General features: G+C 52.0%; 4 protein-coding genes across 4 annotated transcripts; 2 read left to right on the top strand and 2 right to left on the bottom strand.

Annotated features, from left to right (window-relative positions):
* Positions 1-49: 49 nt before the first annotated feature.
* On the bottom strand, positions 50-2050 carry M436DRAFT_65332 (aldolase; the record flags this gene model as incomplete). The annotated part of the gene is made up of 1 exon (XM_013570505.1): positions 50-2050. One exon carries the CDS (start codon positions 2048-2050, stop codon positions 50-52), a length of 2001 nt encoding a protein of 666 aa, XP_013425959.1.
* Positions 2051-5273: 3223 nt separating this feature from the next.
* M436DRAFT_65331 (uncharacterized protein) lies at positions 5274-6263 on the top strand (the record flags this gene model as incomplete). The annotated part of the gene is made up of 1 exon (XM_013570504.1): positions 5274-6263. The coding sequence occupies one exon, from the start codon at positions 5274-5276 to the stop codon at positions 6261-6263; it is 990 nt and encodes a 329-aa protein (XP_013425958.1).
* A 1277-nt stretch (positions 6264-7540) lies between these two features.
* On the bottom strand, positions 7541-8521 carry M436DRAFT_83460 (flavo protein; the record flags this gene model as incomplete). Its single annotated transcript, XM_013570615.1, has 1 exon — positions 7541-8521. One exon carries the CDS (start codon positions 8519-8521, stop codon positions 7541-7543), a length of 981 nt encoding a protein of 326 aa, XP_013426069.1.
* A 1642-nt stretch (positions 8522-10163) lies between these two features.
* On the top strand, positions 10164-11635 carry M436DRAFT_74263 (alpha/beta-hydrolase; the record flags this gene model as incomplete). The annotated part of the gene is made up of 2 exons (XM_013570614.1): positions 10164-11150; positions 11522-11635. The coding sequence occupies 2 exons, from the start codon at positions 10164-10166 to the stop codon at positions 11633-11635; spliced, it is 1101 nt and encodes a 366-aa protein (XP_013426068.1).
* Between the last annotated feature and the right edge of the window lie 983 nt (positions 11636-12618).

The raw sequence follows: 12618 nt of genomic DNA, 5'->3' as shown, positions 1-12618 counted from the left end.
AAGCCAAGGTTATAGACCTCGCACCAGAACGCCGAGCAAAATGCAATCATCAGTAAATACTTCGTCCAGCTGCAAGCCGCACGAAATCGTAGGGAACATTTTGGCCGACCAGAAGCCTCAGTGTTTCGACTGTCGTCCATGCGTTGACGTCGGCGATGCCGTAGGCGGCCCAGCCTTGTGTCTCGGCAAGGGCGACTGGATCGCCTTTGCGAGGTCCATTGCTCAAGTCCAAGAAGACCTTTGCTGCCTTTCGCTGCTCCGGTTTGTGGCCTCCATAGTGCTTCAGCAGGGGCGAGACCAGAAGCGATTTGTCTGCTCGGAGCGCTGAGATGATGACCGCAGGCTGCTCGACTTTCTTGACATCTTCCAATCCTTTGAAAGGCGTGACGAACCCAGACAGTGGGCCTTGGACCTTGAAGCCAATGGTGTAGATTGGTCCGATGTTGAGGCTGCGGAGTGCGAATACCGCCGCTGCTGCTTGAGACTCTTGGCTGGCCAATAGTATCGCTGCTTGTCCACTATATGCTGAGGGAACAAAGTCTCGGCAAAGAGTTGCTCTGATTCCTTTCCAAGTCGCGTTGTCGCCTACGAGATTTGTTTTGTCACCGTCTGAACGAGCGACCACGGTATCGATCTGACCGATTGAGGCCGCTGCATCCGAGATTGAGGGGAGACAGGGCGCCGATGCCGCAATAGGAGGATTGATGAATGCGCCTCCGAAATGTGGTATCTTGACCACAGTAGCAAGCCCGTCCTGGGAGCTTTGCTCGACACAAACAAGTTGGTGAGGTAAGCTCAACTCGTTGATACACTTTTCGAAGAACATGGCTTGTCCTGTAGCGCGCATGCTACCAAAGCAGTACATATCAAGCTTCGGCATTTGTCCCATGGAGTGGAGGGCGGAATTGATCTCGGCAGCGCTGAGCTGTCCTGGTGCAGCGATTATAGGTAATAGTGGGTGTGTGATTGGCGTGAAGATTTTGTTCAAGGCTCTTGAAAGCTGTCCCATGGGTCCCATGTTCAAACCAGAGAAAGGTGGGTAGGGATAGGTGCTCTGAATGATGGATCGGAAATACTCAAGCTCGTAGTTCTCTTGCATGGTGCTCACAAGAGCGATCATCTTGACAACATCTCCGTAAATAGCGCCCTGCCCGAATAGTCTTTGGGCGTCGGGCGATGTCCATTTGAAGTTTCCAGAAAAGTCGTGAAAGGCGGAGATGATCTTGCTGTTTCCTTTCTGGGAAGCGAGTTTGCGCCTAAGGTCCTCAGGAAGCCAGAGCTCAACATCAATGTATTCGCAGCCCCATTGAACAGCACGATACAGATAGTCGTAAAACAACTTGGGGTCGTCCATAGGAAATCGGCCGTTCTCTTTTGTGCAGCGGGTGGTGAATATGATGGGCAGTTCTGTTCGTTGACGCAAAGTCATCAACTGTTCACCGACATATTGTAAGCTTGGAACGTCGCTGAAAGAACCGTCGGGTTTCGTCTCCTTCAGCAGATCAACACGAATCTCGATGGCATCGGCACCAACAGAGAGGATGTCGAGATTCGGTAGCGCGGCATGCACGTCGGGGAAGGTTGTGGAGATCAGAGTCGTCTTTGCCTTCTTCGCGAGGTCCTTGTGCGGGTTGATCTGGCCGAGAACGAAAGAGAGAAACCTGGCCAGATCTCGCCTGAAGAAAGGCTTGGTTGTGTAGAGGTATTCATAGTCGCAGATGGAGGACCGAGAACCAACAGCAGGGTTGGGATCATCTAGACAGTGGGTGGCCAGGACAGTGCTGGAGCCTCGCCATCTCAATGTATCATGAGCGCCGCATATACCAACGACAGTGCCGTCAATGGGAGAGGCATCGCCGTCTTCAGGGTCGATCAGACGCCACTGTTGACCGAGCACACCAGCTATCTCTGCAACAATCTGCTCTTGATCTCGTTCGTATAACACCAGGATACTCGGCTCCTCGTGGCCTCGGACCTCCTCGATAGCGACGATGGGTCGGGGTTTCGCAAAGGACATGGTCGACGTCTCGACCTGGACTCTGGTAGCCATGGACGGCTGGGTTCTTCCGGCCTAATTCTAGACGACGAGTGATCCGGTGATGGTGGGTCGGACGATAGGAATATATGTTAGGAGGGAAGACTCCTCAGGCCGGAGGGAAGCAAAGGCGATTGAGCGGTGGTAATGGCAGGAGAGAGACGAGGTTGCTTCCCATGTCTTCGCCTGCAGGTCAGGTAGGAGGAGGCAGTCGAGAGGACGGAAGATCAACGGAGAGAATCGCGATGCTCTGTCGATACGGCCAGACAAGGATAGGCGTCCGTCACGCACGGCAAGTCTGACCCAAAGCTGTCGTTACAGAAGATCTTTCCGTCGACATGGCCGTCGAACCGTCCTGACCTCCATCCCGCATTGTACCCCTCGGCCTTACGACTCTCAGAAAACGTTCCCCAGATCCCTGCGGACAAACCCCCCACAGTTTTTGCGCCAATCATACGCAATCTCGCATTTACACGGTCCCGCCAATTTGTTCCACCCGACTCGTGCACCTGTCAACTCCCTTTATCCATCATGCACCGGCGATATATCATCGAGTCACTCCTCTTATGCTGACGTTAGGCGTTTGTCTGCTATACCACGACGGGCGAGTTCGGCCGACATACGACGCGGTCAATCATTCGTATCTCGACCTACAGCTTGGAATCTCGCTCTGCTCTGCGGATCCATAGATCGGCTATCATTTAGCCAACAGACGGCAACCGACTCATGGTAATGCCGAGAAAGACCAAGGTGCGGAGCATACACCGGAATGATAACATCCGTCTCTTCTACAAATGGTACTCCCAAGAGGATCCATTTCCTCCATCCACGACGTGTCAATCACCAGCGCCGAGATGGAAAAATCCTAGACGTTGTCGCCGGCCGCTCTTGGTAGTATCATTTGTCCTTTGGCCAAGCTCAACTCGAGGTCAGCATTTCACCGCCGCGAGCTCAGCCTCGTTACACTGGACACGATATCCACTATACGCATGGTTGCATCAATATCCCAAGCTTTCAATCGCGACTACATGCACGACACTGTCTCAGATTATTCCGTCGCGCGAGAACCATGATCCACGAATAGTCACTCGTTATCGCAGTGCATGTCGTCGATGAGGAAGATCGAGCAAGACAAGTATACCTCGTCCTCCGTCTCTGTTTCCTGAGACTCCTCTCGCAGCCAACGATCTCAAGAGTTGGAGTCGCGCGAGATAAGCCGATTGTCTGAAGTCAGCTTCGATCGAGGTCTCAGCAGCCTCTACTCACTCAATGAGTTCGCACGCAGCACACTGAGCACGACATGATCAAACAAGGTTTGTTGTTTATGACCAGACCAAACGTGGCTCCTTGACTCCAAGGCCAGTACTTCAGCATCAACAATGTCGTCAGTAGAGAAGATTATCTGGTTGGAGATTCAGGCTGCCAGGTGGTGTTGACCTAGAGACTCGCCAGGAAAGACACCCATGTCGTCAGCAGGGCTTTGCCGCTTGTGCTCGGCACGTCAGGGCCGTGGCTTGCCTGGTTCGAGGCAGCTCTTCATGACCTCGTTTCAAGTTGGCAGACCCTTCAGGCCACCAGCTTCCACGTGTGCGCATTGCCATGCATGTCTGTCGAGGTGTAGCCCTCTTGCGAAACACCCAAGAAGATCATGGGAATCTCCACCGTTACGTGTCTTACAAACATATCTTGAGGGCTTGTAACACCTTCATCGTAGAAGCACTGAAGGCGTTGGGATGGCTAGACGACTGGGTGAGTTGCTGAGGATAGTGAGCACGTTCTCCTCGAACTTCATTATATTAAACAGGATGAACTGGCCCCTTGAATCCATAACACTGTTAGATCCCTAGTCCGGCACTTGTCGCCCATCGTGTACGGTCCCATGTCGAAAATCTAAACACTTCATTTCAAAGCAGATCGATCGTGTCTATACGCAACACAGTCAGTCGTGTTCTGCGAGATTGTGCTGAAGCCTATGGTATTGGTGGGTGCTCCTGGGCGAAACAAAGACAGATCAGATCAAGGTGTCCATGGGGTTGTCGAAGGGACTGGCAGATTGCGGTCTGGAGACAAGAGATCTGACAGCTCATGTTGCTGCGAGGCTTTGTTGGTGGTCCGCGTGCCTTGGTCTCGGCATTGGTGAGCGTTGCACGTACAGGATTAGTCGCATGGCCGTTGAGTTCTTGTTCAATATGCAAGAATGACAGACAAAATGCAACGTGATAGCTTGCCAAAGCTGTGACGCCTCGTACTGGTATGGTCGAGGCCTTCGTCGTAACCGCACTGGGACCCGGGCAACAAGCCACTACGGCGACTCATGCAAAGATTGCGACTGATTATTGGCTTCCTCTGTGGAGTGTCAATGTGGCACAGGCACCGGGATCACAGAGCCGAAATGGTCAGATCGGCGCAGAAAGGCCGACGAGAGATTTTATTGTTGGTCGAGGGCAAGCCAGCCAAGGAGCGCCAAAGGAAATGAGATGGTGCATCAATCTGCGGTAGGCGACAAGAAGCGGAGAACAAAAGACCGCAACACAGCTGGGCGTTGGTATATTTTGATCGTGACAGTTCCAGATGTTGTCTAACGGAATCAAGATAGGGGATATGGCAACAGCCCAAGCCTGAGTACGGAAAGCATACACTGTTCGAACCGGAACGGTGGTCGCAGTACATCGCAAATAAGCCGGGCAAAAGGGCGTGCAGAAGTTTGTGCAAGCTGCAAGCTGTCAGGTACCCGTTCAGGAACAAGCGATAAGGGGAAGGCGCTAGCCGTAGATCGCCACGCTAAGTGGTCCGTCCAACAACGGCCTGATTCGATGAAACGCACACCTTGACCGCAGACTGCATCCTGCATCAAACCATTAGATTGATGGTGATTATGGTTTCCCTGCAGACTAGCATGGATTGTAGGTCAAGCAATCATCCACCGGTGTGTGCCACACGGGCATCCATCCTGAATCGCCTTTTCTGAGCCCTCTTCCCCGTCACATCTCTCTCTTCTTCCTCACCCTCAAGACTACAAAGCGTTTCTCGTCCGGTCCCTCCGTCTCCTTTAGACACCACACTCTTTTACAGAACCAGTCACTCTTTGATCACTTGCTTCGAGCGCGGAATTGATTTCTTGCCTCCACATTCTCTCAACCACAGCATATACAGCATACCCACGAGTTCTCACGATTTCGACGTTGTAATCGCATCCTAAACGGTCATACCTAAGACATCTATCAGCACCATCATCATCATGCACTTCAGCTCTTCCCTCGTGGCCGCCACCCTGGCAATCGGCGCAAACGCTGCTCAGTACAAGCGTCAGGATTATGGCAACTTCAACCAGACCTCGACCGCTGCCGCCTTCAGCTACGCTCCTGTATCTGGCTCTTCGGTCGCTGCTCCCGTCGCTTCTTCCGTCGAGGCTTCCTCGGTCGCCATCCCTCTCTCCACTGGCGCATACGAGAGCTCAGCCGCTGCCGTCGAGACCAGCGCTGCTGCCAGCTCGGTCGTTGCTCCCCTGAGCACCGGTGTCTCTGCTTACCCTAGCATCAACACCAACGCTGCCTTCGGAACCGGTGCCTACGGCTCTGGTGTCACTTCTGCCCCTGCTGCTGGTGCCACTGGATCTGAGGTTGTAACTGCCTACACCACCTTCACCACTGATGTGACTCTTACCTACACCATTGGCGGTGGCTCGACCAAGTCGGTCATCACCACCACTATCCACAAGACCTCGACCGCCTACCAGACTCAGACCGTCTACGCCACCCCTGTCGCTTCGGCCTCGGCCGCTGCTTCTGGCTACGGTATGGACGAGTCCGACTCCACCTCGACCACCACTCTGTCGACCACCAGCACCACTACCAACACCGTCACTGTTTCGCCTACCTCCACTGGCTCTTACCTCAGCTTCTGGGGCGAGAAGGCCGCCGTCACCGGAAACGGTGCAAGCTATGGTGCTCCCGGAACTGGCGCCAGTGCTACTGACTCTGCTGGCTGCGCCGCTGCTTCTACCGTCACTGTTACTGCCAGCGAGACCGTCTACGTCACCGTTGACTCTGCCATGAGCACCATTGCTCAGAGCACTGCCACCGGTGCCAGCGTTGTCCCCAAGCAGAGCAGCGCCGCTCCTTACTACCCCACTACCTCCGCCGGTGCCGCCAGCTCTTCCAGCTGCGCTTCCACTGGCTTCATCACTGTCCACAGACCTTCGGGCGCCGCCTACCCTACCGCTTACTAGATTTCTAGTAAGTGCCCGCTCTGATGAGCTGTAACGACCCCAATCCGGCATTGATGATCTCCTCCACCCCAAAAATCCACTCGTGTGTGTTTATGCACTATCCTTCTCAGACTGCGGCATGACATACAACTGTCTCTCGCCGATCATCTATCAGGATGTCTATTGTCTATTTCCTCGCGCTTTGGCTTTACATATTCGTCCCCACCCTGAGGGTTTAGCATCGCGATCTACAAAGGGCTGGGCTCTTTTACTATTTTTGTTGTTTCTACTTCTTGCTTATACCCTCCCGATCCTCTTTGGATGCAATCCTACTGCTTGTGCAGCTTGGTACCATTCCGCGAACAATGTTCGTCCTTGCGCCCACCTGTTTGTTATCGATGGATGTGTGTTCTTTTGTGTCCTTTCTTTTGTATATCGATTTTCCTTTGTTCTCAAAACAGAAGAGGAGGAATCTCATGGAGCCATAGGCGCTGGTCTTTTGTCTACCTTTCTTTCTTCGACTCTGTGCTAGAACAATGTGGATATCTGTATACAGGTAGAAGGATCAAAAACTTTACTATTCATACCAACACTTTCCCTCCCATCGGTTCTCAGTATACGATCTCATCTCTAGTGAAACCACCATGGACCGACTTTGCCGAGCAGGGCAGAGCGACCCTAGGTGTTTGACCACAAAACTCTCGCTCTCATCTCCAAGATGATCATAATCTCGCCTACCCACGTGAACTCTTTCCCTTTATTCCGAGCTAGGGTTTCAAGTTCTATCACAATCGATTGCCAGTATCGCTATCCATCGCTCTCGACGCGTTCTTTGTTGTTGTCGCAATCAATTGCAGTCGTTCACCGGCTAGCGGCTTTTTGCAACGGCTATGGGGCTGCTTTCCGTTTATTCTTCCCCCTATACTACGTTGGAGTTTATAAGGATGACGAATGCTGCTATTGTCGTGTGATGTGTCTGTCACTTGCCCCCTTTGCTGTGATCGCTGCGATCGAAGGTGCCGAGGATCCGTGGTATAGGGAGTGTGTGGGGTTTGGAGGGGTGCGAAATTTGGTTCGTGGAGATGTGAGGTAGAGTCACCCTGTCTCCATTTCGTGAGGCCTCTATTGATAGACTTTCGCTCTTGTACTTCGGATGACAGTGATACTCATCTCAGCATCTCCTCCGTACGTATCAGCACAAAAAAGAACATGAGGATTGAAGCAGGCGGAGAAGTTTTGTATCAGGTAGATGTGTAATTATAATTTCTTGGTGCTTCAAACACAAGTCACCTCGATAATCACCAGTGTGCCCTGCTTTGACTTGGCAAAGATACTTGCTTAACGACAACCTTTTTCCACCTTTCCTGTGCTTCTTTAATATCCTCTTTCCTCGGTGCATCTCTCTTAGCCCAACTCACGATATCCTTCGCGTGTTGCAATTTGCCCGTCCAAGTCAAGCAACTCCACTTTGACTCCTCTTCCCACGCCGGCAGCACATCTCCGTCTTCTCGCACAACCAAGCTACCTCTGGTACCACACGTCGTACAACCAATAGCATTCTTACCATGCGCCGGCAAGAACTCAATCTTGGCGAGATGGCAATGCGGACATGCACCTTCTTCTTGCTCGCCCAGATATTCTACATCATCATAGGCCTTGCCAATCTGACTTGCGATATTCTTTCCCATCTTCTGTGCCCGAGAGATCAGATCCTCATGCAAACACACTGCCCCTGAACTTCCCAGATCTTGGCCAATGAATTGATCCACGACTTTGGCGTGTAGAGCATAAAATAACAGATGCAATGTCGGCAGCACCATAGTAAATTGATCTGGTGTTGATGATCCTCCTACAGCTATGAAACCCAACACTCTTGGTTTAGAGAGTCGAGGGTCGAGTTTGTCAGGACTGAAGGTCTTGCCGAAAGTTACATCCAACGAGGGCCCGCCTATTCTATCCATGAGTAGCTTCAGAGTGCCCAAGGGTTGATGGCTGTATGTGGGTGTAGAAACGATTATGGCGTCGGCGTCGAGGATGGCTTCGCGGACGGCAGCTCGGTCGTCGGGTGCGTCGTTTGAAGCGACATTGAGCTTTGAGGCGAGATCGAAGCCAACAGGGCTGTCCAGAGGTGCTGGGTTTGTAGGTATAGAGATAGAGGGAACGTGTATCCATGATGTCGTGATGGTAGAGTCGGACTCGGTAGCTGCTGTCAAAGCAGCCTTGAGGAGGATCTCCGAGTTACCAGAAGGTGTGCCGTTTCCAAGACCGAGAATCTGCATAGTGTGATGATCTAGCGGCCAGTAAAGTACTTACAGATCCCTTCTCTTGAGCCCAGAGTATATATAACTGATGCTCGAAGAGGGGTCATTCGGTTGGCTCGGATGTGAGACTTTGCCCTAGATCAGGGCATCGGAATGTGGAGGAACGGTGGTGGGGACTGTGGTGGGGACAGGCAGAGAACCGCGACCCTGTCCCTCGAATGAATTGCTGCTCATAATCTGGCTATGAACGTCACCAAAGACTTGGAAAGCGATGATCACACATGCTTGATGTTCGTTGTGGACGTTTGTGAAGTCATCAGTATGGCATCAGTCGTTCCTGAGTCCTTGAGTCAAGCAATCCTAATTTGAAGTCCTAGAAGCGACCAGCTCCAGCATCGGAGTGTCAGTTGACTATGAACCCCATCAGCAAGAAAGAAGATACGGCTGCGCATGGTCTATGTTGGTTATGGTTACCTCTTGCGTTGCCAACACAGTATTACTTGTTTCGAGATCGAGTCAAGCACAAGTCTGAGGAACCGAGAAGGGCCAACCTCCACACGATTAGATTGCAGTGTCTCCATTCGGCAACCAAAGCTTGGAGGCACGCAGAGACGTTGGCGAATCCTGCTGAGCCGAGACATAGATCTTACGGGTCTGCATATATCGTGGAGTCTCCTGAATCATGCAGTATGATAATCATAGAGGGAACATGTAGTGTTGTTGAGTGACGCACGGCAAGAGCAAAGGCCCAGACGACGCCATGCCGACGGGAGGATCGATTGCCGGTGTTTCGCCAGGACTGCAAGCCGTCTTTCTTTCCTCATTCACCCTTCCATCAAATGTTGATTCCATGCTGGATTCCGAACATGACCATCGAGATCATGCGACTTTGAACGGCCGGCTGGACACAACCCTTTTGCAGAAAAGCGTTTAAAGTTGGCTAGCCTTCCTTTTTCTCTCCCTCCACAGCTCGGCAGCTCCCGCGTTTGCATCATTATCTCGAAATGGTCTACTTCCTTTCTTGAACGGCTGAAAATATCGCATGTATGCAGGTGTGCAGAGTGGCAACTCTCCGCAAGCAAAAGATTTGGAAGTACAGAGTCGTCGGATCCGGAGCTCAACCTCATCATTGTGTATGCAGAAGGATCTCCGTGCCTGACACGCCGCAGGAACACCCGCTGATAATCGTTGAGCTATCCCTGCCAACATGCCAGAGAATCAGAGGTTATCGTAACGTTGATCTCGTGAACTGTGGTCAGTTCGCAGAGGCATTTTTCTGCTACTTTCGTGAAGCGGCACTGTCCAATGCTGGTCTATGCTCAAGGTAGATCCAGATTCGAAGACCGACCGTAGGAATGCCGCTTCAACGGAAGCCTCTCTTTCCACCGTGGCTGTCGCGACTCGCAAGCTCTATCAACTGACCAGGTGTGAGTGAAACGGTCGTGCTTCTAACATTCCATAGCGTTCAGCCTCGCACATGCAGCTCTCTCCAAATGTCTATTCTCGTCCGATTCTGGCAACCACATTCTCCTGACGGCGTCCAGAGCAGGTGATGAAAAGTCCTGGGCAGCTGCAAAGGACAGTCCAGGATGCGACATGTAGATATAAAAGCCTCGAGGTGGCCGTCGTCGGGATGTGCTATTATCATCGAACACACAACATGAAGAGTCAGGTCCTTCTTTCTGCAGCCTTCTTTGCTGTGGCACAGTCTGCCGCATCTTCAGGCTGTGGAAATCCTTTATCGCCTCAACTTACTCGTGGAGGTGCCGATTCAACCAACACCCTAAGCTTTACAACTTCGGGCGGAGTTGTTCGCAGCTACCTACTACATATCCCTTCGTCCTACGACAGCAACACACCCGCTCCCTTCGCGTTCTCGTACCATGGTAGAGGTGCCTCTCCGCAGGAGGAGGAGAATATCTCGGGATTGTCTAACGAGACGTTCAACCCAAACTATCTGGTTGCCTACCCGGCCGGTATCAACGCGGAATGGCAAGGTGACCCGGATGCTGTTGGCTTCGATGATATCGGTTTCACACTTGAACTTCTCACCGATCTATCAAGCACGTTCTGCCTCGACACTTCCAGATTGTATGCTACTGGCAAGAGCAACGGAGGTGGATTCGCTGCCAACATCCTAGCCTGCGATCCTCAAGCCTCTCGCATCTTTGCAGCATTTTCTGGTGCCTCAGGGGCGTATTACCAAGGAAACACTGACGTCAACTGCAATGATGCGACGGTATCCATTACCTGTAACCCGGGTCGTTATCCAGTACCGCTTTTTACAACTCATGGCGATTCCGATACAACAATTCCATACATTGGAGGAGGCCGTCGTGGTCGTTGTCTACCATCAATCCCATTGTTCATGACAAGCTGGGCAAGCCGTAATAGCTTGGGGTCTTCGAACACTTCGGTTTCTCTTTACAATAATAATGTGGTTCGTTACGACTATGGAAACGACACATTCCCGCTATTGGGTGCCCACTATTATGTGCATGGTCTCGGACATACATGGCCCTCCATCGTAGCTGGATCGCCATTCGATGCAACACCTCTGATGCTCGCCTTTTTCAACAAGTGGACATTGGACACGACGCCTTACAACTTCATCAACGCCACTGCCAGTGTCACTACCACTTCGTCAGTCACAAGCGCATCCAGCACAGCCTCACCGACCTCCAGCGTACCATCAGCGAGCCTTTGTCCATCAGCAAATGGCCAGACAATCACTGATTCCATCGGCAATATTTACAATGTCACTTGTTCGTCAGACAATAGCGTTGGATCATACTCTAATGTTCAGGTTTCTACATCATACCTAGACTGTATGAATGCCTGCGATACCGCGATCCCGACCGGCTGCGCGGGATTTACGTATGTGGGCGGTGTTGGAGGCGGCTCTTCAGGCACATGTTGGCTCAAGAAGAGCATGAGCACCTACACCGCTTCCGGTAGCAATACCATTTCTGCAGTAAGGATATCTGGTGGATCACCGAACAACGGTGGCTCGTCTAGTGTTTCAAGCGCGTCATCGACAGCTCCGGCCAGCACTGCTTCGCCTCTATCCTGTCCTGCCTCGAACAGCTCGATATACACTTATGCGGCCAACGGAGCACAGTTTGTGGTTGAGTGTGGCATAGACCATTCAGGCGGTGATATGGCTAGCACTTCCGTCAAGAACCTTGAAGGCTGCATTGCAGCTTGTGCAACCACAAGTGGCTGTGTCGACGTGTCGTTGTCTGGATCGGCTTGCTATCTCAAGAAAACCCTCGGAGCAGCGGTCAAGAATGGTGGCATCCTGGGCGCTAGGTACATTAGCGCTGCCTCCACATCGACGACCTCTTCCGTGACATCGACGTCCTCTTCTGTGGCATTGTCGTCTTCGTCTTTGGCATCATCATCAGTATCACAGTCACCATCATCAGCTTCGTCAGCAACAACAATACCAACATCGTTAGCAACAATCGCAACGTCAACAAGCGTACTCAGCAGCAGCGCTATCTCTTCTCCCTCTTCATCTTCCTCTTCCTCCTCAACAGCTACAACTCAATCTTCATCATCGTCGTCGTCGAGCTTGTCGCCCTCTGTTGGTGCCGATGGATACACCACAACAAGTTATCCGCCCACTTGCACTTCCATCAACACCAATGTCTACGCAGTAACAGACAGCAGTGGGAAACCTTATCTGTACATGTGCGGCGGTGGTTCAGCTGGAGGTACAGCATCAACAATCACCAATGTTGCCAATTGGACTGCCTGCTTCCAGGCTTGCGACAGCTATACTGGGTGTACTGGGTTCAGTTACAATCAAGGCGCTGCTCTCGGCAATGGAGTAGGTCAGTGCTTGATCAAGACAGATACTCCCCAGTCGTTTGTCAGCACGGCAAATCTTCTGAGCACGAGAATTGCTGGATACATGCGTCCGATCACCACTACCCCTAGCTCAGTATCGACAAGTGCAACTTTGACTACAAGTGTCAGCGCTTCCTCGGTGGTGTCTGTCGGCAGCTCAAGCACGCTGAGTTCCACCACGACACCATCCATGACATCTTTCAGCACTTCGACCATACCCTCCAGTACGACCGCCCCGTCCTCTTCTGTTGTATCGATTT

Source organism: Aureobasidium namibiae, assembly GCF_000721765.1.
Source record: "Aureobasidium namibiae CBS 147.97 unplaced genomic scaffold scaffold_12, whole genome shotgun sequence".
NCBI lineage: Eukaryota > Fungi > Ascomycota > Dothideomycetes > Dothideales > Saccotheciaceae > Aureobasidium > Aureobasidium namibiae.
Note: the sequence above shows the minus strand (reverse complement) of the source record. Positions and strands in the feature narration are given on the sequence as shown.